Raw genomic sequence first — 27,068 nt, 5'->3', positions numbered from 1 at the left:
GCTACGTAGAAACATAATTATATTAGAATGGTGATTGTATTATTTCTTCTTTCATCCCGTAATTGAGTGTTTTCTAATGACATAAATGAAATAATAAGGTAGTTGACCCTTTGAATCATACACATCAGCCTAGGCACAAAATATCGGACACAACTCAACTGGACAATTACTTAACCGTTAACTCACTAAACGTTAAATAATAATAATAATAATAATAATAATAATAATAATATAATAAAACAAAATCCTGTAAGAACGACAGAAAAGAAAATGTTGCAGGCTTGTTAGGGAGCCTTTGTTATCAGTATAGAGCATGGCTTAAATGTCACACTACGTAAAATTTCCATCTTGATATTTCCAAAATTAAAAACTGGAAAATCTAAAATTGAATGCTGGAAGTTGAATATTGTTTATTTCTATCACATTTCCATTACAGTAGAAATTTGTTAAAGTTTGGAAACTGAATTCGTACTTCGATTGCATAGTGTTTATGGGTAAGAAAAAGTGAAAGTTGGTAACATAAATAGCACGTGAAACACATGAATAATTTCGAGTTATATTTAAAGAGGATATGATTCATCGTAATAACATGGAAAGTTGATGAAACGTTATCTTAATTCATATAAAACGACATAAAGAATTTCAGTTGATTTATTACAAAATTATATCTTATTTCAATGGTATAAGTTTCCGTCAAGTCTACAAATGTCAATTTATTACTATCATTTATTGTGTTTTAACTTCATATATCTAAAAAAAGTAACTTTAACTATACTTATACTTATTCAAACTAACTTATACTTTGTTATTTGTGTGAAACAGGTATGGTAACGTTATAGCTTGTAGATAAAGTAAAATATTCGTATACAAACTGAAAAATGAAGTAATGTTCGAAAACATGTCAGTCAGATTATGTTGATTGTGCCTCCTTAACCTCAAACCACAACAATTTACACCATTCAGCATATAGCTATTTAAAAAAATCACATAAGTCATAATATCAAACGCATGTATTTGTTAACGGAAGAGAAAGTCATGCTTATGTATATATATATTTTGTTATATCTATCCTAGCTCAATATATCTTTCTTTTTTAACTTCAATTTGATTTGATAATTATGAGTAAAATATCTACAATAAAAACTCTATGATAATGAAAAAGTAACTCATTTTGAAATGAATAACCGAGATATGCTCTCGCTAAATATATATATATTTTTCATTTTTAACTTTGACTTGACAATAATGAGTCAAATACCTACAGTTAAAACCCTATCATTAGGAGAATTAAACTCAATTTGAAATGAATTTCTAACCGACCGAGATATGAGAAAAGTGAAAAAATCTTTTAACATTAAAAGAAATGTATTCAAAATGTCAGTATGTCCGAACTTTAACCAAAACCCTTGGCATTTATGTATAAATTCTAAAAGCTTTGAAAATTAATATCATTTTCTCAAAGTCAGTCTTTACAAGAACAAACACGTCTACAACATTAACTATAAGTAAATCACAGACCAGACTAGTGCAATTAACATAATAACTGCTGTATGTAACGTCTTATTATTCATAATCATAATTATGGCGCAGACGATAAAGTTGGAACTCCACTCCATTATAAATGTCGGGAATAAGTCTTAACAAAGAAAATCGAAAATCAATATATGGCAAACTTTTAAAGCAGAATTTTTAACTGCATATTTTGTTTTGCGCAAAGCATAAATCTGATTCTATTTTATACATTCATTTAATGTTACAATTTATCAAGCTCAGCAGATTCTATTTCATTTCCCTTTACTTTTTTTGTTGTCAATCACAATTCATTAATCCATCACTTTTGGCAACTCATTTTGTATCTTGTTGTAGCAAAGACAAATGACTTTCTTTAAGCAAGTTAAGGTGAATTTGCATATATAATTTTGTTTTAAAAGTAAAATATCACAGTAGTCAACGAGGCATCAAGAATTTGAGAGATCATTCAAATTGCATCGTCGGAGAAGCAATGGATGTTTTGTATTGATTCAGCATTTGAAGATGATAGAATTCACACCTATAAGAATCTTAAAGTATGAAGACTACGACTGGAAAACTAATCAAATGTGAATGCGTATCTTGTCGCAACGAGAGAGGTGAAAATGCATTTACCATGTATCTCGTGAAAGAGAATCCCCTCTTGTTGCTGATAGCTACATTTTTTCTGTCATATATTACAGTTCAGGCAAGTTCAATAGACGGTTTTTAATCTGACAATGATTCATAAAAGTCTACAAAGTATTGTTTCTTCTAGGACAAAGCATATGGTCTTATTGCCACTTTATAAACATTGAAAGTGAATTTTACTAACCATTCCTAATATGTACCTTTGCATAAACACTGTGCCTTTTTAAATAACAAATTGAGAGAATAGATATATCCTTTTCTTCTTCTTTGCTTACTAAGGAAAAAGACAAAACAATCACAACGTAAGCTGGTATATGAAGTAACGCTTTCTTTCTCTTTGTTGCCAAAAAGAATTGTCACAATCACGAAAAACATTAACTATGCAAATGTAGTATGGGCTTTAAATTATTGCAACAATTATGTAATAGTGTTATCGTAAGAACCTGTCTTTACCAAGACTAAAAGCGATACCAAGTTAGCTTGTCCGAACAATGCGAAGGGTTAATGCAAGTAAGCAACGATTGATCCGATCACAGATACCAGGTGCTATAAACCCGATCACTCTGTTATAAAATTGAAAATAAGACATACAACAGGCTTCGATGTTGAATATAAAAATCAAACCCAGCTATAATTTAAAATTTCATTGTTTTATTAAAATTTAATTTCCATATAAAACATGATTTTTTGAAAAAAGCTTTGGTTCAAGCATGTGTATGTTTACATACATGCATGTGCATCAATAATATTTGATTGGATGCAAGCTAAGTTAATATTTATAAAGTCAGTTTATATTGACTTCAAGTTCCTTTTGAGTATCCATACATTGTTACTTTGTATAACAATAACTTACTCTACGCCTTGCAGATCGTTTGACTCCTTTATTACGATATCACAACCATATTTTATAACATCAACCATAGAGAAAAAATACAAAAAGCGAAAAACGAATCAAAACGATAAAATTAAATAAGCTGCAAGCTCGGTTTGATTAATCATGTCCATGGAAAGAATTGGTAATTGCAAACAACCGTCTGCACCCCCCTATCACCGGCTACAGCAGAATTCAACATTTAAACATAAAATTGGTCAAATTTTAAATATAGAAACATCCACAGATCTGTCCATACGACAGTTATCATGGAACCTTCAATGAGACACGTACATGTACGTGCCATTCCATGAACAGTGACGTATTGTGCACAAGTAAAAGAATGCTAGAGGAAGATGTTATGGTTGAATATGGGTATTTAAGTAGGACAACACCAAGGATGGATTTAGGAGACGTTTTACTACGAATGAAAAATTAGCATTGTTTTTCAAGTTTAAAATATTTGAATCCATCGATCAGACATTGAAGCAAATTGCAATAAGTTGAGTCAATGTCTACCATACGCCTGTGGCAAATTTCCACTTTATGTAAATTCGATCCTATCCATTTCATCAATTTCTATTTTGGTACAATAAAATATAAGCCAGCAGGTACTTTCTGTTTTAATCAATAAAATAGTCTGAAAGCTTGCTATTTTCATTGATGTAAATTAATATGTATGGAAGTACATTTTCATAGTCCGAATTGATTCGTAACATGGTCAGAAATTGCAGCAATGATGGCTTTTAAGCTTCCTTGATAGACGTATTTATTGGAATAGAGAAAATAAGAATCCCCTAAGAAAGCCCAACACGGCAAAATTGAAAATGTTGCAGGCTCGGTTTTATTGAGCCTGCTCATGGACGGTACTGTCTAGTACAAATTACCGTCCACTCCCCCTATCACCGGCTTAAGCAGAATTTAACCTAAACCTTGAACAAAGGACAAACACTCAATACGCTCCCCAAAATGCAAACAAAAATTAAGGACGGAAAAAGAAAGAATACACCCCACTAAAAATAAATATGGAAAAAAATCGAATAAAAGAAGCCAAATAACGAAACAAAAATAAACAGCAATAAAAACAAAATTGATAATATTCACTAAAAGATAAATAACTAAGCAAATACAGACTATACCTAACATGAAATGTTTTATTCATACATAAAAACGCAGAGGAAGAAAGGAAAAATGTGATATAAATATGTTGCATGGTTCCCATGGAAGTCACCGTCATGTTATTAAAACATCTTTCAGAAAATAAGGTCAGACAAGTATAAAAATGTAAGTATGAATTGTTGAACAGTTACCAAAACTTGGAAACAAACTTTCTAACCTATTTATACTTCATGCCATTCTCACAAGGAGCCAAGAGTGATTCCTCAAAATCGTAACAAAGCAAAATGCACGAGTGATAGAATAAATGATTGCACCGATCAGAAAGTTTACTCAGCGACTGCCAACCACGGTATTTTGGAAGCAACGTATATACATTGTATGTGATGTGAATTCGAGTAGAGAACCAGGATTTATCAACAAACATGCCAATCAAAGTGTGTCGGGGCTTGACGTTCTCTTGAATGGAAGACAGGTACTGACAGAAACATATGCTGGTTTCACTTGCTTGCATTTTCATACACATGTTCCAACATCCATCTTTTCTATTACACAATGGTTGTAACAAGTGATGTAATATATGAAACAGACCTCTGTACAAATATATATATTACATGATATTTTTATAAACTTTGTACTTTGATTTTTGGGGGAAAAAATTAAATGGCAAAGGATATGCATAGACTGATCTTTGTTAAAGCAGTACAATTTGAATAAAATATAACCTATTTTTTGTGACTTCAATATATTTGTAACAATGTTTCATGCATAAGTATTCAGTCCATTACAAGATAAAAAATGCAAATTTAAATAAATGCATATTTTGCATTTCCTGTGAAAATGTATATACATTTTGTATGTTTTTTTTCCAAATTATTTTAGGGCGAATTCAGTCATGAAAAATGATACTATTACAATTTAAAAACAAAAAACAACTATGTCGAATTTTGCTGAAGCTTGTGGTACGGGTTGCGGACGGTTGTTCACATTTACCACTACCGTCCATGAACAGACAGTTCCAAACCGTGTCTGCAGCATTTCCTAATTCTGCCGTTTTGGATGTTCTTTTATGTTTTAATTTTTCTATTTCATTTGATACATGGACATTGTCATATGAAATTATAAAAATTATTGGAAATAAAACGCTAGAATTATGTAATAACAACTTGACTTTTTCCATACCTTGATAATTGAACTAAATAACTTTTTGGTGCAAGTTACAGCCTGGTACAATTGTTCTTTACAAGACTGATAGGTAAAAGTTAAGTGCGCTAATTGTGAGGTATCGACCTTGTTTATAAATCTAAATTTGTGAAAATCTTAATAAAACAGTGATGAAAATGATCAAGTATGTGCTAATTGAAAACAAACCTGTTTTAACCCTTTCAAAACGTATATCAAACATCACAAATTATCATGAAATCACACTAGTTCCTACTTTTTAATGTTAAATTGCAAAACATTGTTTTCATAATAGAACGCTTGTTAAAAACAGATATATACCCCCTGCCAATATTCACATGCCTGCATGTTTTTGTACATATAGAAATGTAAGTCAAAAGCTTCAAAGCACGGGTGAATATTTTAACACGAAAACAGAACTAACTGAAAAACTGCCGCAAGTGGCATTTAAAAATTCAATGTTTACGACAATATGGCTCTTGTTACGTACTACGTATTTTTAAGACCGTGTTTAGCTGGTAGTCATGGTCGGATAGCCTAACTAATGCTGGCACAATACATTATTGTTACAAGGTACAACCCCGTACTTGATATGTGTATTTTACAAAAGCCTAGGTCATAAGGTCCCGCATGATTGAAATGTAGCTGGCACGCAACCCTACGGGTAAGAGCACTTAGTCACTCCTCGTTGCATTCAACGTAGGGCTAACTACAAACTGCGAGACAGATTCTATTTCTTACAATGGTGATAATCATATATCTCTACGCATTTTTAAGATAAGACAAAGTCTATATTTCCTATTTGAATTTATTATACTGTCGTTTAAAAAAAAAACTAAAAATAAATAATGTGTCAAATTACATTACAGATAGCGTTTACGTTGGTTCAAGTCTTTATCGCGTCTTTTTTAAAATGCATGTTTGTACATTTGCTAATTAGTGCCACTCATAATTTAGTGCAGTGTGCATGCAAGGTTTAAGAAAAAGAATGATATTAACGTAAACGCAATTTTATATGGAAGTTCTAGTTTAAACAATAAATCATACAGAAGTTTTAAGATTGAGACAAATGAACCATGAACATTGGATGATTATATGTACGATATTTACAACAATGCAATTAAATGTTAACATTCCGAACATTTTGCGCACCGGATTTTTTTCTCTTGTATCTTTGATTTATATATTAAAAAATATTACAATCAAATAAATTGAAAGAGCGTCGATAATTTACAGCTTCCAACCAGCCTCAGCTACTCCTTAAGAATAAAGCTTAATCATGCTTCACGAAGTTTAGGTAGAGTGTTGATCTGGTAATAAATTTTACTTATTAAGCCGGTGCTAAGGGGTGTGGACGGTAGCTTTCACTTCCAAAAAGCATGCGTAAACAGGTTCAATCAATCCGAACTTGCAACATTTTAAAAATTGCCGCGTAAGCGATTCCTTGTTTTCTGTTGTTTTAATTTAATAATTATTTGATTTGATTTCATTTGATGTTACGCAAATGTGAAATCATTAATATTAAAGGGTATTAAATATGATAAACAAGATCAACAATGAAAGGCGGCGTTCAAAAACAGTTCAAAGGCTATTCCATTGTAACAGAGAAATGTTATTGCCAATAGCACTGGTAAATGTAACCCTGACCTTTCCCATGGATTAACAGGCTTTGATGGAAAGACATAAAAACATAATCCCTCGCAGTAATCCGCCATATGGCAGTCACATAAATATAGAAATATCATAGAAATCATTACACGTTATTATATAATGTTAACAATGTCCGTTTTACTCACAATACATTAAATGTTTTAAAAATCCGTAAAAAGAAACAACATGTGGATAAAAGCTCCAAAGAGGATCATTTAGCACATTATCGTTAAAATATGATAAACAAGATAGATCAACGAGGAAAGGCGGCGTTCAATGATCGCAAACACAACACGACCCAGCAACAAGAACCAGCGGCAAGTAGCCTAGTAAGACCCCAAACAAAAATAGGATAGGGCAAAATCAACAAAGTTTTTTCCCCTTTTACTGCAGTGCGTGTAGAACAAAGCTGATTTAATTGCAAGAATGATTTCCTAAAAAGTATTTTTAGAAACCATTTGCAATTATTATTTTTTTCTATTAATTTTCATAAACAGTCTATGTATATTATAATTCTATTATAGTAAAACTAAAATATTAGAGTTGAGATCAACAAAATTAAACGACGTTCACAAACGCAGCCCTTCTTACAACATTCTGCCACACATATTTGCCAGATAGGCACCCAGTGGCTCACCGCATGTGATAAATGAATAGGAGAGGGGTTCAAGACCTTGCCCCATTTGTCTTTTACATGGAATAGTCGTATCAAATACAACTGCTCAATCATCATGGCAACAAAGTAATTATCAACATTGTTCAAATTTATAGGAAATATTCCAGTTCCGCAGTGAAAACTATTTGACCTTTGTGTACTCACTGAACCAATCCATGTATGATTAAAAATAAAATACATGTAAAGAAATAAAATTTCAGGTGTGCAATATTTGAATAACTATAGAAATAAAATAAAGAGAGTGATCCCTTGCAATCATTACTCACAACAATATTACATGGAAATTGCAGACTCAGTATTAGAACAAGAAAAGCCTACGTATATGTAAGATATATGAATTTTTGACAAAATCATGTTAACATCTATCTGAAAGATCATAGATATCATTCAGTGATAAAAATGATCAAGAAAAAGCAATGCTCAAAGAGTGCTTCTACCATTCTATAAAACATTAAAGATGCAAACAGAAAGACACAGTTTTGAACAAGAACGAAAGTTGTACAAGTAATAATGTGTACGCAGTAGGACACCGCCTTCACATTTCCACGTGAAAATATGTGTTAAATATTATTTATTACGAAAACACGTACATATATGTATTGCAGTATGTATACAAAATGTATATACAACAATGAAATGTACATGTATATATTGTTATATGAGTTACAGGACTGGTTTAACACTCAGCTGGAATCTATCTACAGTAATAAGATTAGGTAATACATAAAATATTCACACATCAGTGAAACTTTTCTGACAGACTGGGGATAAATTATTCACATTTCCCCTCAATATACCAGACGTTATGAAAACTTCTTATTGGATCGGAAGTTACTCGAGCGTATTTTGATCACCAGTACTGTCATTTTGTCATTCTTTACAGTAACGCTGTGTAATAAATACAACAACACTTAGCGTAACACATGTTTTTCAAGTTAAACAGAATCATATATATAAATATATATGCCATAGAAGATTTGAATATAAAAAGTTCATTCAACTTTTTAAACATTGACTGCATGCTCTAAATACCTTACTGGAATATGTGACAAACCGTCAATGATTAGATAACAAAAGTTCACTGGAACAGTATATCATTAAACCTTCAATAAGGAAATGGAATCAAGTATATCAAGAGCAATGACGTAACAAAAATCCATATTGAATGAAGTTGTAAATGTGTCAATGTCCTCAAGAAATGCATGTGTAAGCAAAAATAAAAAGGAACATCACACATGCTGCATGATATAGATTTCGCAGTAAAAGTTACAACAAGTAGAGATTTTGATGCTAAAGCATCAAGTCGCCGGATAGAAAATGACTGTATTATCATAAATATAAAAAGAAATCAGTTTAATTAATGGTTCAGGTATAAAGAAAAGAGGAACAATTTATGTTGAGTAACTGTTTATTCACAATAAAACATCATATATGAAGCAAACTTGCTTAGCAATATTGTTAAGGAACTGCTATGATTATTAAGCAAGTATTTCGTACGTTAGTTTACGTAACTTATTATGATTTATGCTAAAGATTTTATTGATAGTATAGATCTCGATATCAAATTAATTAATATTGCTCAATGGCCTACAGGTGGTAAGTATAGGACGAAGTTGTGACCTAGTAGGCCAAATTCGAATCTTTGAAAATCCCTTTTGCAGTTTCCATAAAACTATTTTTTGCGCTATCGAAAAAATAAGCTATTTAGTTGAAATCAATATCCCTGTCGTTACATACGATATAGTTCACGTTAAATTGCCTCTCAGTTCGATAAAATATTAACAAAAAGATATTTTATTAGTTTTCATTATTATGTGTCGTACCGTTTTGGTAACCTGCGCGACGGAAATCGACGGAATATAACGAAGACGACGATTACCACTTTTTATTTCAATAAATGTGCCTCTTTAGCATAAATCTATTTTGTGATGTTCAACCTAAACTAAACTATTGAACGTTGACAGAAAGGGCAAAATTTAACCCTTTACCAAGATAAAATGAAAAGGTTTTGAAAATTTATTTAATTCTTTAATGTACTAATCCTTTCTAATGATATAAAATATGAAACTGATTAATGAAAGATAACTTTGTAATTATTTTATACATTTGCATCTAATTAGCCCCCATACCGTTTTCCAACTAGTATGTCTTATCAGCAATCTGTTACTATTAATAGATTCTATAACACTAACATACAACGTGTAGTCACGCGATTCTTACAATAGAACAGGGAGAATCTGTTTATAATTAGATAAAAAAAAATGAAATATAATAGGTGTCATAAGATATAAACAACCAGATAATTTAAATGTGTCATTTTAAATATCATTCATGATTTATCAATCATAAAATAGCAACGCTTGACACCTAGAAAAAAGTAAAAGTATCCATAAATTCAATGACTGGTCCATAGGGATACGTTATTAATTCATTTTATGAAAATTGTAATGTTGCTTTTTAAGATGTCAATATTTGTATATTTCATTTCATTTAGCAACGTTAATTTATTTTTGAATTTTTAAGATTCTGAAAAATAATTGTGGTCCTTAATTGTTCAGTAATTGATTTGCTTTTATTTTCAGATTTTAAGGCCTTCTCCTACCATAGATATAATATTAAACTGTTACAAATATAGTCGCCGGTTTCTACCGGCGACTAATTAAACTCATGCATGAAAAGCGGCAGACAATAAATAAAACCAGTATGGATATCATAAAGGCAACATCAAAATAAACTTGCACAGTAACGATATGAAAAAAATATGTTGAAGTTTAACACAATTTGAAACGCCTTTGTAGAAAGCACATTAGAATCATTTAAAAAAACTGTAACTATAAATAAAGACTTACAAAACACACAAAAAGATTATAAGACGTCAAATGCCAACATGATTGTTTCTTTTGCGACCAAAATTTCCAGTAAAAACATTTAAATCTGAAAAGCTGTCAAGTTATTATTAAAGAACGATAAATGCAATCAATTTAACATGTTTGATTAATCCACTCCATCCATGAGGCTGCTACATTTTCCAAAATGTCAGTTCTGAAGAATATTGTGACAGCAACAAAAAAAGTATTGCATAAAAAACCGTTTTGTTGGAAAACAATAGTGATAGGGAATTGCCACATGAATATATCTTTTTGCGTGTAAATAATGGTAATAAAATAACAATTCAAATGTAAAGTTGCTATTTCATAACAACATTTTCAAGACAGCAATATGAAAACAAAGTGTGTTTAGATACATAAATTGTTTTATTTGTTAATTGAAGATGAATTAAAATAGTAGCCGTTAAACATGTGATTCTACGACCTGGATATTTCTAACAAAGAGCCTTCTGGGAAACCATTGTAATCAATATTGTCAATGAAACTCTATAGATTGGAAGTAGTTTTCTTATCTGATGAAAATGCACAAAGTGTTCCTATTTGTGTTGTAATCTACTTTCCCGTGATTCCGTATTTTCAAGATGGCGACCAAAATGGCACCCATGGGATTAAACTAAATCTGACAGAAATCCATCGATTTTTATGATATGTGAGGAATTTTGTTACACCTAAAGATATATACCAGCAACACGAGAACTACATGCAGTCTTAATTCACATTGAGATTATAAATCTCTAAAAACCGGTATAATTTGTCAATTGGTTGATCGTATCAATCCTTTCCTAAAATTCAGGGATTCGAGGTAATGTGTATTTGATGAGATATTGTGGATTAAGAGATTAACGGAGACTTATTTGAAGACTGGAAAGAGATGTTACTCTTAGAAAATAAATTAATTACCCTTCAGTTCAAGAGCTATGTATGCCTCATGAGTTTGATCTAAACACTGCATCTCAAAGCAAGGGTGAAAAGAAAGAGGCCTTTAGTTCAACTTGCAAACATATAGATATCACTGCAAAGGATAATAATATGCTGGATTATAAAGAATTATTTACTAGTAATTAACACATAGCAATGCGATCCCAAAAATATTAAGTGAGAACCATGCCTGACATGGAAATCGATAAACTTTAACTAATAATAATTAAATTGAAAATAAATTTTTTAAAGTAAGAAACAAATTTTAAAAAATAAATGTATTTATAAATACAAAAGTTATCTCCTGGGTCTAGTTTTTAAGTATGTATTAGACTGTGGTTTAATGTATATTTCTGGATTTAGACCATGGGGTTTCCCCCAAAGATTTTCAGCACAAATATCTTAGATTACACCAAAATTATGGTAAATTTCCTGTTTTACAATGAATTATTAGGTTTAAAAGTTTGTTGTTTATCAGTACTAAGGCTGTTATTTACAAAATGAAAACATTGTCTGACATACACAATAAAGCTTTCAATCTCGTTCGATAAGGGGGTTTAGTTGCGTTTAAATTATCAACATGTTTCATTTTTTCGAGATTTGTCTAAGTTCTGTGAACTGTATGTTTTGTTTTTTGGCACAAAAAAGAGTTTTTAAAACGTATTTTTCCCTCAAAAGAGCAACAAAATAACTTCGAAAACATTCTTTATATATAACAAGTATATAAATAAACATACAAACTTGAGACGTTTTACTATAAATTATCACCCTTTATTCACGCATAAATTGAAGATTTATTACTCTCGTTTTACGCCAATAACGCCAAGTGGAAGCTAACTTATCGGCTAAAATCTGTGAAACATCAGCCTTATATGCCATAAACCACCGAGCCTGCTCATTTATCTCGGCAAGTAATGATACCAGATTATATGAGCAATCGACGGGCTAATTTGAAGACAATAAAATGCAAATAAATGTCAGAAAGGAAAATTTATAACGGTAGCTGAGAATTCTTGACGTGCGTCCCCAGACGCTTGAAACGCTCGCTCGATTTCATTATAGAAATATATATACAAAATGTATATGTGTCAGACGGGAACGATCGGAATGCATTTGACTTAAAGTTTAAAAATATTATTGCGGTTTGTTTACAATACAATAAATCAATAAGATTCAATGAATTGAACTGAATAGAATAGAGATTGTTTCTATAATAAATAAACAATAAACACTTTTCTTATTAAACAAATGACAAATGAAATTAACAGCTGATCCCCTATTATTAATTTTGGAAAGAAAAGAGAATAAGGAAGGCGATGACTGATATCTTAAATATCAGCAATTAAAATTAGTTTCCCAAAATTACAATGTTATCCTTTTTTCAGATTATGTGTAGGTTGAAAGAAATGAAGAGTGTTTAAGGTAAAAAATGGACAGAAACATTTTTTTAAATTTTAAATGGATTTTTTCGTTTGGTACTTATATGATTGCCCATAACAATTAACCATTATTAAAACAACAGCAACAACAAAATAACAACAACAAATGCATACAATCACATTTAGGTAGTGATAACTCATTCAAAGGCAGAAAGTAAACACTCTGAAACAATGGAATCCACTTAAAGCACAGAGAACAGTTCTCCCATACAATCAGCAATGCATAGACCTTTTACAGTTATTTCAAATGAACTGTACGTAATAATTAACACAGAACTTAAACGTCTATCAAATTTAAAATAACTGTAACAATATGTTAATCAGGTAAAATAATTTGCATATTTTCACCTCAGAAGAACCAAATTAACGCATCATGACTTGCAAATCATCGGAAATAGAGTCGTTAAATAGCGGTAGTCCCTTCAAAATTAAAGATTTCAAAAAGACAATGACGTTCTTCTTCTTGTTTATAAGGACATGATATTAATCGTTCCAATTTAGTTAATATAATGACAAGATACTTAAGCTATTATTTTATCCCACTATCAAAATATGTTTAAACACAGACAATGTCAACGAGATAAGGTTAATACATGACCTTGCGCCGATGACCATATTGTAAAATCGTTCAGAGCTTCATGTATATATTTTAACTAGTTCGATGGCCTATCTAAGGACGTTTTTTAAAGGAATATCTGTCGGCTCAACAGAATTGCCAAACTTTTCTATATAAAAAGTGATTTAAAAAATCAATAACCCAGGAAAAAAGATGTTGAATCAGACAAAACAAGTAATTAAGCCTATTTATGTAAATGATATATTGATTATTTCACTTGGCATATCTTTTTTATTATGGTAAAACAAATAGACAAATCTATTCACGTAAAATATATATAGAGATTATTTCACCCTTTTTTTAAATCTTTTTTCTATTTGATCCATAGTTAAACTCAATTAAATGTCAGAATCTCAACCCGTCACTCTTTTTGAAAATGCAACTCATCAAAAACGCATCTACGTATCTTTGAGTAAAATAAATTGAGGTCATTCTTCACAGATTGGATGTTAAAATATCATGGCGATAATCTCAAATATAGCAGTCCAAAGTCTTTGCATAAATTCTTTTAATCTTTAGAAATCTTGACACTATCGTATATGACAATTAATACGATTACGAAATTCTTTTATTTTTGATCGTTGAGCGGAAGAGCCGATCGCGGTGACGGCGTAACATTTGTAAATACGTGAAACTTGATACGACTGGCTTTTTGTCGGGTAGTACTAGTTTTCGGTTACATAGTATTTACTATATCTGAAAAGTCAAGTTTTATCTACAAGACTGTATTTTACTGTGTACATACTTGTAAAGTGAGATAAATAAATCAGTTGGTCACCAGTGTATTATAAAGTAGCGAAAAGGTATAATTAGAATTACATGGCTATCATATATGAAATAAGCGTTTCATCCTCAGCGCAAATAAGCTTATTTGATAACGATCAGAAACAAGTTTATTTTTATTTAATTGATGTTATTAAGATGTTGGATAAAAGAATTATTCTGTCACGAGACATCTCTTCACACAAACACAATAATACTTTACTATAATCCTTAAGTAAACTGTACGTAACTATTTACTGCATTCAAACTTGATAGATTTCATTTACTTTATGCGAAATCATTGTATTACATACTTTGGCAAGGAATTACCGCACACTGACCCCAAGTGCAAAGGTACGGCTCGCTGGATTAATATTGTCTGGAACTAAAACTGAAGTGGATGCTGAGGGTGAAAATATGGATTGAAGTGATTGGAAATTAATCGTAAAACCTTTTTGTTCAATTTCAACACTCAATAACGAAAGTAAATTTACTTATGTGACACCTGTAAACTGCAATTGGACATGAACGGTTCAGACGATTTACACGTGACACTCCTGCCAACGAAAATCATAATAACTATTCTGAAAGACTCAGAACTTATAAACCAGACGTCTGATTTAGTTCATTGTTTTATGACACGTAAAAATGCATACGTCAGTGTAACATTTAAATTTAGAAATCCAGACAAAAAAGTCAAGAAATAAAACATTCAGTGTGTTTTGCGACTGACATTTTTAACCCTCTATTGAGAAATCATTTATCTCCCGTGATCAAAGGTCTCGGCTCTTTTTGAAAACAGCAGTTGTATATTACGCAGCCCTACAGAAATATATCGGGTATAATATCTACGTCGGTGCCACGCTGCGGCTTGCACACGTTCATACAAAAACCTAGTCCGGTATCCGAATTTCTCAACGGAATAGATTATGGCGAATTAGATTTCAATGCTGAATAAGGTCAATCCATTTAGTAGAGAGCAAGAAATACGACCACATGATATATACCAGCTAGACAGAAGTCATGCAGATGTATCAGAGTGATGTATGCATCTTTACTTGTTGTGAAGATAAAAAAAACACATTATGTAAAAAAACTGTAACTGAACACGATCAAGGAGGAGTTCGTTTGATGTTAAAAATATGACACAATTATGCAAAGTGACAACTACCTCCAGGCAAATCTTTAAAAAAAAAGTGTATGCTAACATGCTTTATATATGTCGTAGTTTTGTCACATGCAACTTTGAAAACATAAAACAGTGTACGATGTTGGCAGCATGGCCGAGTGGTTAACGCGTCGGACTAGTAATATCGCTGGCAGCATGGGCTCAAAATCCCGTCAGGGGCAAGTCGAGCAAGAACTTTACACTCATAGCTCAGCACTGATTGTTTTCCGGGTGCGCATTCGAAAGTGTCTATGAGTTTATTGCTTCCTACACAATCGAGCTAAATTAATGCTGTATGAACTAAAAAACTGAACTATTGTAACTGAAGTATTTGTCAAAAAAAGGTAATAATAAAAAAATAAAAGTACTGTTTTACCAAAAATAATTGTTGCAATTGCCTGTCACTAAAAACCTGATGAAAATGATGCAAATTTCTTACTTTGGGTGATATTGGTCATCGAGAAACTTAAAGAGGAAGAAACTAAAAAGGTTTATGCGTTGGTATGAACGCTCACATTATATCACCTTATATCAGAATATCAGAGACCTTTATACTTATCATCGCTTTGTGCCAATACCTTGCTCCAATATGAGTTGGTTTTTTTTGCAAAAGACAAGAGCATTTTTCGGTAAAGAATATTATATAACATGTATGACTTTTGTTAACGTCCTCAACCACATTTTTTTCTGTATGTTGAAAATGTGTCAAAATGTGTCAAAGTTAAATCGTCTACATATGCATGCACCGTGCGTTAACTGGAGTGCAGATATTAGTTACCTGCATACCCATTGAGTGGCTCAATTTGTCTGGGATTTACTTATTGTGACGATAGAGAAAGAGATAGGGTACAGAAATATCGTATTTAGATGCTCATTCATTGGATACTTTTTCTGGGTTTTCATATTGAGACAATAGGGAACGTGTTTTTATTTTTGACTATGATACAAAAGGGAAAAAACATCAATCGGCAAACTCGGCAATCTGAGTTATACTCGAGGGCTACGCCCCCGCACAAATCAGAAAGCCTCGTGTTTCGATGCTCTTTCTATTACTTACTGTTTATACTTTGATTACTCGTATCTTCATTATATTCTCTTTATTCTTTTCATACTGTTTGACTTAAATTTAAAAGAAATGATTAACTCGAGTAGTCCTGCAATGACATTTCATTAACTAATATCATTCCGCTAATGATGATCATTTTCGTTATTCATTATTTTAACTTTTGTATTGAGATTAAGAAAAGTCGGTAACCCTAACTTTTTCAGTATAATAGTAATGACGTTGTACTTAATGGTTTCCAATGGTCTCCTCAGATCTCGCATAAAGATGACAAAAGTCTTGTTTGTGATCCAATAAGGTTCCTAAATGGAAAAGAAAGAGTACGATCAAAGACCGGGCTTATGTCCATTGCTCTGATAAAACAATTATATCGAAAAGAAAAGAAATATCAAAATTAATCGACATGATAAGGAAGGCGGGTGCCATGCAATACTTGAATTAGGAGAAACGAATATTTTTACTTAACTGAACATAACTCATGACAAGGTCTCGTAAACTCTCGTTGATATTGTCTTTATAGCTCAGTTACCTTTTTATGTTGATTTTTGTTGTCGACGGATGTTTAAGATACAGTCCAGTAAGGAAGTAATTAAAAACAACTTAGAAGAATTAAAGGTCCTTAAGGGTATCAATTAAAGAGAAGGACAGCTTCGTACCATAGTGTCAAACTTCTATCTCAAATCTAGCTTCCTTAAGACTTAATTTCAAACGAAAGATTATATTTCCATCCAATGAAAGCAGTAAAGTTTAAGAAACCTTTTTTTTATCAGATCATCTTACGTTACCTTCAAAGAAACTCGCAACTCTGTCCAAATCTTAACCTTGATAGGCGGTCAAATTCACTGCTAATTAAAGCACGAATCAATGCTAATTACATACATTTTAATTACAAACTCAAGTAACATTTCCACTTTGAAAATTCCAGAGCCCTGTGCTGCTTCTAAGGCGGCAGAGTTGATGTAATGCATTTGGGTGCGGTTGTGATGCACTCAGTCATTTTAGATGGTTTGCTGTGTTGCTGTTGTGAATTTAGATGCCTCTCTGTGCCGTTCTCGTCCATTGCTTCTTAGTTGTTTTATTCTGGCGCATTTAGTGACTGCTGTTCTTCTTTCGTGCATTACGTATTGTACATACAGCGTTTATAGTGTACATGTCTTTATTCTATGAACAAGGCATACATGTACTCTCTTATATTGATAAAACAATGATTGTGTTTAATTATTATCAATTAATTGACTTGACAAATACAAGTAATGTCTCCATGGTAATATATTTCTCTTGTAACAGTGTGAGACCAAAAGCTCAAATATCTCTATATCCAGTTATGATGGTTTACAAAAAGCTTCACTCATAAAATATGAATACATTTTACCAGTTCAAATTGAGAATGTGACCTTAAGACAAGGTAATACAGTTATTTCTATAATGCATGACCATGTTCAAGGTCAAAGTTTAAATCGTATAGACTGAAGTTCAATGACGTGATATGTCCAGTATTGTCTCTATATATTACCACAAACTTTGACAAACTAGTCAACAATGTTCCCAACGTATGAATAGTCATAGATTTGATATAAACCATTATCCTGAAACAATGATAAATGTTTCTGAACATTTTAATACCATATGACATACTATCCAGGATTTCTCTTTTATGCCTATTGATAAAGTAACACATCCCTGGAAAAGACTTCTAAAATAGACTTCTTGGATGCACTTAGATACATTATCAGCAAATGGAAGGAATGAATTCAAAAGTTTGGTTTTAATATCTGACAATTACTAAAACGTATTTTTAGTATATATCTTAGTAAGTTTTACTGGTATTTTTACTTAATATTTGCATTTAAACTGCTTTCTTCACTAGTATAATGCATCAAATTGATCCTGTCAATGATCATTACGTCAAACTGTTACGTTTTGACGTCGCCGCTATTGATGCCATGTGACTGTGACATAATTTCCTGTTTATTGCTTATTATTTACACATGTACCCTGAAGAAGGCTGTTCAGCCAAAACGGAACTATATTAAAGAGAATTATAGTATTTGCAGTTGGCTATTTATTTTGTACTATTTATTGCTTTTTTGAAAAATACATATGTAAATCAGTAGACAATGATCATATATCCATGTATTTATATGTACCTGTGCAATGATGTCCAAGTTTTATAAGTGTAGCATTTATTAACCTTCATTATTATACCAAGAGATTTTTTTTACTTTTTGTTACATACATTTACAAGAGAAAAAAAGTTGCCTTGAGACGGAGCCAATATTGATACTATGCAGGGCAGTAGTTTGATCAAATTGTGTAGAGGATCATCATTGGATTATGCTATATGTAAAGCCTCTAGTCCTAAAGTTTCTGACAAGACGATTTTAAAAGATCTTTCCTATATAAAACTATATAAAACATGTGACATGTACGTTTTTCTTTCATGAATGATTTAAGAGGGGAACACGGATCAAATGTAAAGACATTCTATGTATGTTTAGTTTAATTAAAAGAAATAAAAAATTGTCTCGCAGACAATTATGAAACATGCTTGTTTAAGCCAAAGCATGTTATGAACACTATCAGTAAATTATTATAATATTCTCGAATTTATTGCACTGCCTTATGAGTCCGAAATAGAACGAAGCCGCGAAAACCAATAACATTTTGGATCAAATGGTGACTGGTACCAGCTTATTCATTTTTTACAATCTTTAGGTGATTTACACTTTAAAGAAGTTGTAATATGAATATTTAAAACCACCAATTTGTATAAAATAGAAAACAACATTCTTTATTACTTTCAAATATAACATGAAATGCATATTTAACTACGACCGGAAGTTCCAAGTTTCATGTCAATGATAGGGAGTGTTGTAAAAATAGTAACTTAGGTTTCATTTTGATGATTTTGACGACGGACTTCAAACGGACCCATTTATCATTGTCTATTTAGTGCTCATTAGTGGCCTAAAATATTTATATCAAGAAGAAAAATGTGAAACTAAATTAAAGAGTTTGCTAAAAGCAATGACCTTGTGCAACTGTAGAATTAGGCAAAATGACTCAATTACTAGTAGTTCAATGAACTCTGAAAATCCTATCTATTTACACGTTCTTTAGAAAGTATATTTTCCACATGTTTCAAAATGTACCTTTGTCTTCTAAAAGAGTCCTAATCTTTGTAACGGTGTACAGAACAAAACACTGGCGTTCGTATACTCATCAACGTATTATGATATTCAAAGCTGCCACGAAAAGTAATGAGTTAGTTCCCTTGAAAAATTTTACTTTGGTGCGCATACGAGAATTCTATACCATTTGGTATACATGTTTTCATTTTCTGAAAAATTTCAAAAACACCTTTTGATAATAATTGTTTCATATTGCAATAAAGGAACTTAGAAAGGAAATATATTTCTTGTTGCATTTTATCGATTGCTGACGATGGGTGTTGTTCAATCGGAACTCCTCGGCAGTTATTGATATTAATGCTGAAGTTGTTCTAACACGTGGTTTTAAATTTAAACAAAGATAGAGTGAAATATTTGATTATGTATAACAAATACATGTGTTTGACATCCAAAGGAAAATAAAGTCTGTTTTGGTAAAATTATGATGAAAAATATGTCTGCCAATCGTTATCAAATAAAAATGTTCACTGATGTACAAATATAAACAAATCCAATTAAATGTCAACAGGTAGACAATTGAACTTTTGGTTTTCACAACCATAATAAATAAACAATAAGTATATAAATGATATACTGCATAAATTTACTAAATTTAGGTGGATTTTTACCCAATATTTTGGAAAAACTCCCAGCATTGAATTTCTATTTGTTGACATGTTTAGTTTCTTAGCGTAGGATAGACAAAAAAAATCAGTATCCGTTCTATGATTCTTACTTTCGAGTTCGAGGTCCTTATCCGAAGTTTGACGGAAAGGCCCGAGAGCACGTGCATACACAACTATATATACTTTCCTACTTTTAATTGTTGGAAATGAATACTTAAAAAAAACCTCTCAAAAGTCTTGAATTTTGAAGCTATTGTCTCTGTTTTACAAAATCCCCCTTTTACCCAAAATAAAATGCTTGGTAAAAGACTATTGGTTTACCTTTTTTATTTTATCTTGATTTGATTAAATCGAAGGAACCTCTTTTCTCATACAACACGTACGTTTCTGTTTCTTTCTTTTTTAAAATTACAATAACAAAGTGTTTTGTATTGTTTTGGTGTAAATACAATTATTTCTACGGACTTAATAAGTACTATCAAAATCAATGTTGAAAGAAAATGGGTTCAAAGCTCAGGCAAAGAATTATATGGTTTTTAGAATAATGATACGGGTTGGAAGCTTGCACCAGACTGCGCAAGACCAATCCGAGCCTGACACCTCAAACCTCATCAAGACTGAAAATGGTACAAACAAGCATAAGTAGACAGTGGGTAAAACTTTCAGGCGTGTGTTACAGAAAACCCCTGATATTGAAAAGATCTATTGTAAATAAAGCATATTTTTGAATAAAAACGCTTAATTTCCTTACAATTTAGCGATTGAGTTACTAAAAATAGCACAGTAATTACTAGTATTTAAAGTGGTTAGATCTACAATGGGAACATTTTCCATATATCTTTACAAATATTGATAAAAGCAATAGAAATGTATCATTTGGATATTTTTTTATAAAAAGTTGTGTGAAGTTTTGTGAAAGAAAAAAAGATGTTAATATAGTTCTAAGTGATTTAGAATGAACATTTATATAATGAATAATAATATTTTGTTTCAGAACATTTTATTATCTGCTAGGTATTTCTAATATCGGATCATGTTTTGTACTTTCGAGCTTTGTTGCTATGTCTGATACTAAATACTTTCAACGAAATTATTCATTATATCACAGACATTCCATTAAAGACCTATTCACTTTAACGCATCAAAACACAATTCACTTTCTAATTTAAACTTACTCTAATTCAAATTTAAGCATTTTAAGATTTATATTTGATAATGCATTTAAAAATTATCAATATCTAAACAAATCTATATGTGCAGCAGATCTTAATCCTTTTTATCCCCACAATCAAACAGTGTTTATTGTTGCTTTAAGCTAAAACATCTACAAAAAGAACTTTTGCTTAAAGTTCCATTGTCAACGGCTTTAAACAAAAGGTGTCTGCAACTAAATTGCTTTTTAGTCATGCCTAGTTCTCCACAGACAAGTCCCCCCTTTTTCACTAAGTTTCATCATGATATTTTAAAATGATGTAAACATTTTTATTGAAAATAAAAAATAGCATTATTAACATCTTATCAGATATTACATGCATTAGCGCGGCGGTTACATTATAAAATAAACCATTCGATTTTGGACGATAAATTATAGTTAAAAATTTTACTGGATTTCTCTTTTCACCTATCGTACTAAAACTATGATATAATCTTTATGGTTTAAGCGTCAATCTTACGGTGAAAGTATTCAAATCAATTACTCATCAATATTATGCCATCCTAGGAGAGTACATCTATATTAAAATTGTTAAGTAATGATGAATTGTAAAGTGTATAAAAGTACGGTATATTTTATATTGCATGTACAAGATCAGAATGTTGACTAACTTACTTTTGTATTGAAAAAAATGGGTTATGAAAAAGCGAGACTTATTTATTTATATGTATTTCAACGTCCCTGCATATATGCTTTGATAATAAAGAAGAAGAATAATTTTAAGAAGGAGAAGAAGATGTTGATGATATGTTGTCATTTAAGTAACTTGCATACATACTCGTACACATTTTACACTCTAAAACAAACAAAAAATAAAAATCGCGCGACCCCATACACAAAGTAAATTTGATTTAATTGGTTAAACTTTTAAGCATTCGTATATACTTTTAACAGAAATATATAAAAAAGATTTAGAATTATTTCACCTGCCTAAACTTGTTATTATAATGCAAACAATACGATTGTGTATACGAGGAATAAATTTTGAGAAAATACTGTAAATAAGATAATATTCTGAAATTTGTCGGGCGAACACCAAAATCCTAATCACACACATGATATAAAATTAACAAAACACACAGACACACACACAAAAAACATCCAGCACGCAGGGGTTTTATGCAAACTCAACATTTGAAACATGAACGAATCATCATTGCGTTGATATTTTGCATTTGTAATTTTAATTAAAATCACCGACAACAACATACCAAAGGTTGAGTTTTAGAAAAAATAACATGACATTCAAAAGTGACTCTGGGGCAGTTACATTTCTAGTTAAGTTGACAATTCATTAATTCTGCATAAAAATAAACACCGAGAAAGAGAAAGAGAGAGAAATGAAACACAAATAAATATACAAAAAACAAGAATAAAGTACATAAAGACAGACGTTTAAAATCCCCAGGCTTACTCATTACTTAACAACAACAAAAAATATAATAATGAATGAAAATTTGTTAAATGCTAGTTATTTTCCTGATCTTAAACTATTAAAATGTAGGTAAACCTGTAGGATGTAAAATAAAAACAAAAGACTTCCTTGACATTTGTTTAGAAATTATTTAAAAGGAAAGGTAAAAGATTAATTAAACAACTGTTTTAACAGGGATTTTTTAAAATCATTTTTTTACACAAGTATTATTTTGAAGTGTCATGCAACAATGTTAAAATGATGATTAAGATAAAATAAGCTCCTTTCTTTCTAGAAAAATCTTCACGACCCCCTCCCTATCACCGCCTTATTTTAACCAGAAATACTTCTAATTATTGACCATTAATTTAGAAACTGTTCATCCTTTGAAGTCAGGTTTTATATTACACTGAATATAATTATGATTATTGTATTTTATTTGTTTGAAATTAAATCCGTCAGCAATTAAAACATTTATTTCCTTTTTTACAAATGATATACATGCATTTGGAAAATTAATTTTAAAGATATTATTTTATAAACTGATATATGGATGATTTACAATTTTTCTTAACAGAGGATGTTTAATTATGGCACTGGCAAATTATTGCCTCTGTTATATTTCTATGATACTTTTTCAATGAATTTTGTAAGTATTGCTTTGCATGCATTTTCACGCCTTTACATTTTACAGACTGTAACTCCCCATTCACCGTTCACCGAATTCCAATCGAATCTTTATTTTTGAAAATATAGCAAAATATTTTTTCTTAAAGTTGATTGGTCATGAATTATAAATTTTATAATTTTCTTAGATTTTAAAGTGACAAACATTTTATCGCTGTAACAGAGAGCGGAAGTATAATAAATTGGTGTATCAATTATGACCGAGTGGTGCCGAATATAATCGATGTTCAGGTGAAAAGAAGCCAGAGCGTTTGAATGTATGTAAATAGATGTTTAGTCTGATACATAATTATGTGTAGAAAAAAAGTGTCAACTCTTGCTATTTGGCCACATAAATCAACGTAGAGACAGGCGATGTCAAATTTGTCTGAAGATTGGACAGCTGGTTGTTTGTGAATTCATAATGCCTCAAGAATACTAATGTCTTCATATTGGGTCATAATTTGTCAAAAAACAAAGGTGTGAATAAAACCATAGTCGTGTTTCGAAGTCTCCTGAAGGCAAAACGTTTCATCATAGACGAAGAATGGGGGATGATATGTTATTTTACACTTTACAAATGTATGGTTATATCAGTATACGCTGACATTGATGAAATAAATGCATGGACCTCTCTCCCTTTTCTTTCAAAATGAAATTAGAAAAATAGTTTTGTAGGTCAAGTTAGGCTGTAGGTCGTTTGTGGGAGGCACGTAAGTTATGTATATAAACAAGAAACATTTGTATAACTAAAACAAAAACAAACTAGGTCGTTAAGAGAATATGTTTCAATCTGACCCATTATGTACCTGTTAATTATTTATATTTTCGAAGTAATAAATATAGATATATGATAAAACAGCCTAGAGATTAATTATAAGAAAGTGTTTGGTTCAAAATGTGTAATGGAATTTCTTTAAATGATATGATATAAAGATGGTATATGTGAATTTGCCATATCATATCAGGTTTGAAAAATATGTGGAATCTTTAATATCATAACATTAAAAGTGTTTTTCCAGCATTAGTGTGATGATGGTGGGGTCCCTTTAGAAAAGAGAAATCGGGCTTTGAACCTTGTTTCAGCACCTAAAAATGACATAACAACACTGATCAAATAGATTTTTGTTTTGTAGCTAAAATAGATAATACATAGAATATTTTTACTTCAATTTTGTTACCTCAATTTGATATATATAACCATCTGATGTATATGCATGCAGTTAAAGAAAATTTACATACACTTCACAACCCTGGTCTTTCAACGAGTGTCTAGAAATTACTTCTAAGGAAAATTCTGATATCCTGTTTCCACTACCATGTAACTTGTTTTTATGTCACATGCATTAAACACCATTAAAAATAAGACACAATTTAAAATAATTAATTTGTTTAAAATAAAAGATACTACACGAAAAGATCTATGCACATGGGGTGCACATATTAGATTAGAACAATGAAATAATTTATAGCATGCGTTTTTATGCATTCATACTGTTTTCATATGAATTGATATTAAAGCATGACTAATATGCAAGTGGGAACCACATTATTTTATATCATAGTTCTGTTGAACTATGCAACAAGCAATATTTAGTTTCATTATGTATATCTAAGTAAATGTCAATATATAAATGAGTTTATTGATAAAGAAAGAGTTGAAAGTACAATATATCTTTCAAATAGCACTGCTAAGTTAGAATGAGGCACTAATACATAAATTATGCAATACAGTTTGTAAATATCAATTCAAAGATGAATAAATTTACTGAACAAAATGCATTTTGTGGAAAATTAAAAAAAATTACAAACACAGACACATAGAGAAAATAAGTGCTGTTTGTTTGCGCTCAAGTTTGATTTTCAGAGATTATTGACATAATAAGAACTTTTAAAAAATGTTTATTTAACTTTCTTGACATATAAGTAACTGGGTAAGTCAATCAAGTTTTTTAATAATGTTTGTTTTAATCCAAAAGGATTTTTTTCTTGAATCTAATGTGTTTTGTAGAACACCAGAAGTGTTCATTTTGTAATTTATGTATGCCATTTTGTACACAAAATAAATTCAGATAAATTGGATATTATTTTGATAAAGAAATATATGTGCACACAGATTCTAATTTTGTTCAACTAAATATAGATACTGAGCGTGAAACAAAAGTTTTGAAATGATTTGTGAGATCGGCTTCCGTGTGTAAATCTATTAGAAACGTGTTTGACCTACATCCTTCATGCTCTTAATAATTAGTCCCAAATATAGGGCAAATATGTGCTTTTTCATAAATCATATACACTGACACAAATACAACTGCACACCCACGTGTTACTAACACGGTAGATTTACTTTTTATACGGTAGTTATTTTTTAAAATGCGACTAATTCGGCCGCTTTAAGTGCTTACCTATATCTGGGACCGTTTGCGGAGGATCACTTTTTCGTATGGGCTTTTTCTCCTTCATCCACGCATAGTCGTTATATTTGCCCCCAAGATTGTGTTCAGTACCCTCGGGCGTACCCGATAGCGCCAGGTCCCCTCGTGAAGGTGAGTTAGGCAATGCTCCATTAAATGACTGACAATAGCCGGCGTCAGACGGTAGATTGATGGACGAGTTTGCTAGTCCCTGATTAATGAGAGGGACATTGGTCATAAACTCTGCGATACACGGTTCACTGTTTATAAATCCACTCTCCCGGTTGTCTCCCATAGCTGTTTGTTTACGTTTTATGACACTTTTTTCCCTTCAAAAATTAAAATATAATATAGCGAATGAAAAACACCTCGCTTATTAGAATATAACACCGTCGTTTTGTTAATTTCCTAAATGAAACTCATACATAAAACCACCTGATCCGGTTTTCGTTTAATTCTATTGAAAATCGCGGTTATGTATAATTTATGCATTTTTCAATCACATTTACAGATAACATGACGCTTAAACATTAAAAACAACTCTTATGTTTGCTATACTATCATTGCCATCTTGCCTTTGACAGGTCACGTGACTCCAACAGCCAATAACAATCAATCCGCTATTCTATTTGACAGTTTCCCGATAAAAAGGCCGTAACTACTTCTCCAACGGTAAATTGTTAAACATTTTGATTTATTCTGTTTTCCGTGGTCTATTGAGAATGATTTTGTAAATTTGATACGCTTGATTTACAACAATTTATTGATTTTTATTCCCATTGTTTTAAAGCGATTTGATATACTCAACCTGACTCTTCCATACTTGTAATAAATCGACCCGATATTTTGTACTAGTAAATCTTCTGCACATTTTGATTGCCCATTCGCCCTAATGACTATTTAATGGGGTCATTCCCTGGCTAATAAATTTGTTATTTTTCATTTTATGTCAGAATCATTTTTTCGTTGCTCATAAACCATTACTATTTACATTTCTCTCATTATTATACTTGTTTCACACGGACGAACACGCAAACATTAAGTGGATTTTAAAAT

At 31.1% G+C, this 27,068-nt stretch overlaps 1 protein-coding gene across 2 annotated transcripts in view; it reads right to left on the bottom strand.

Moving 5' to 3' along the window:
* Positions 1-26,575, bottom strand: part of LOC132739025 (homeotic protein proboscipedia-like) — a 36,231-nt gene extending 9,656 nt beyond the window's left edge. The window contains exon 1 of one of the 2 annotated variants that reach the window (XM_060726672.1): positions 26,004-26,575. In XM_060726672.1, coding sequence (XP_060582655.1) covers positions 26,004-26,307 — 304 coding nt within the window. In that variant the 5' untranslated portion in view covers positions 26,308-26,575. Of the gene's footprint in view, positions 1-5,518; positions 5,658-26,003 lie in introns of those variants that run through there. The other variant, XM_060726673.1, reaches the window with a different exon arrangement.
* Between the last annotated feature and the right edge of the window lie 493 nt (positions 26,576-27,068).

This window comes from Ruditapes philippinarum, unplaced genomic scaffold, assembly GCF_026571515.1.
Source record: "Ruditapes philippinarum isolate M1 unplaced genomic scaffold, ASM2657151v2 ctg1_1_1_1_1, whole genome shotgun sequence".
Classification (NCBI taxonomy): Eukaryota; Metazoa; Mollusca; class Bivalvia; order Venerida; family Veneridae; genus Ruditapes; species Ruditapes philippinarum.
This window is presented reverse-complemented; position numbering and strand designations above follow the sequence as displayed.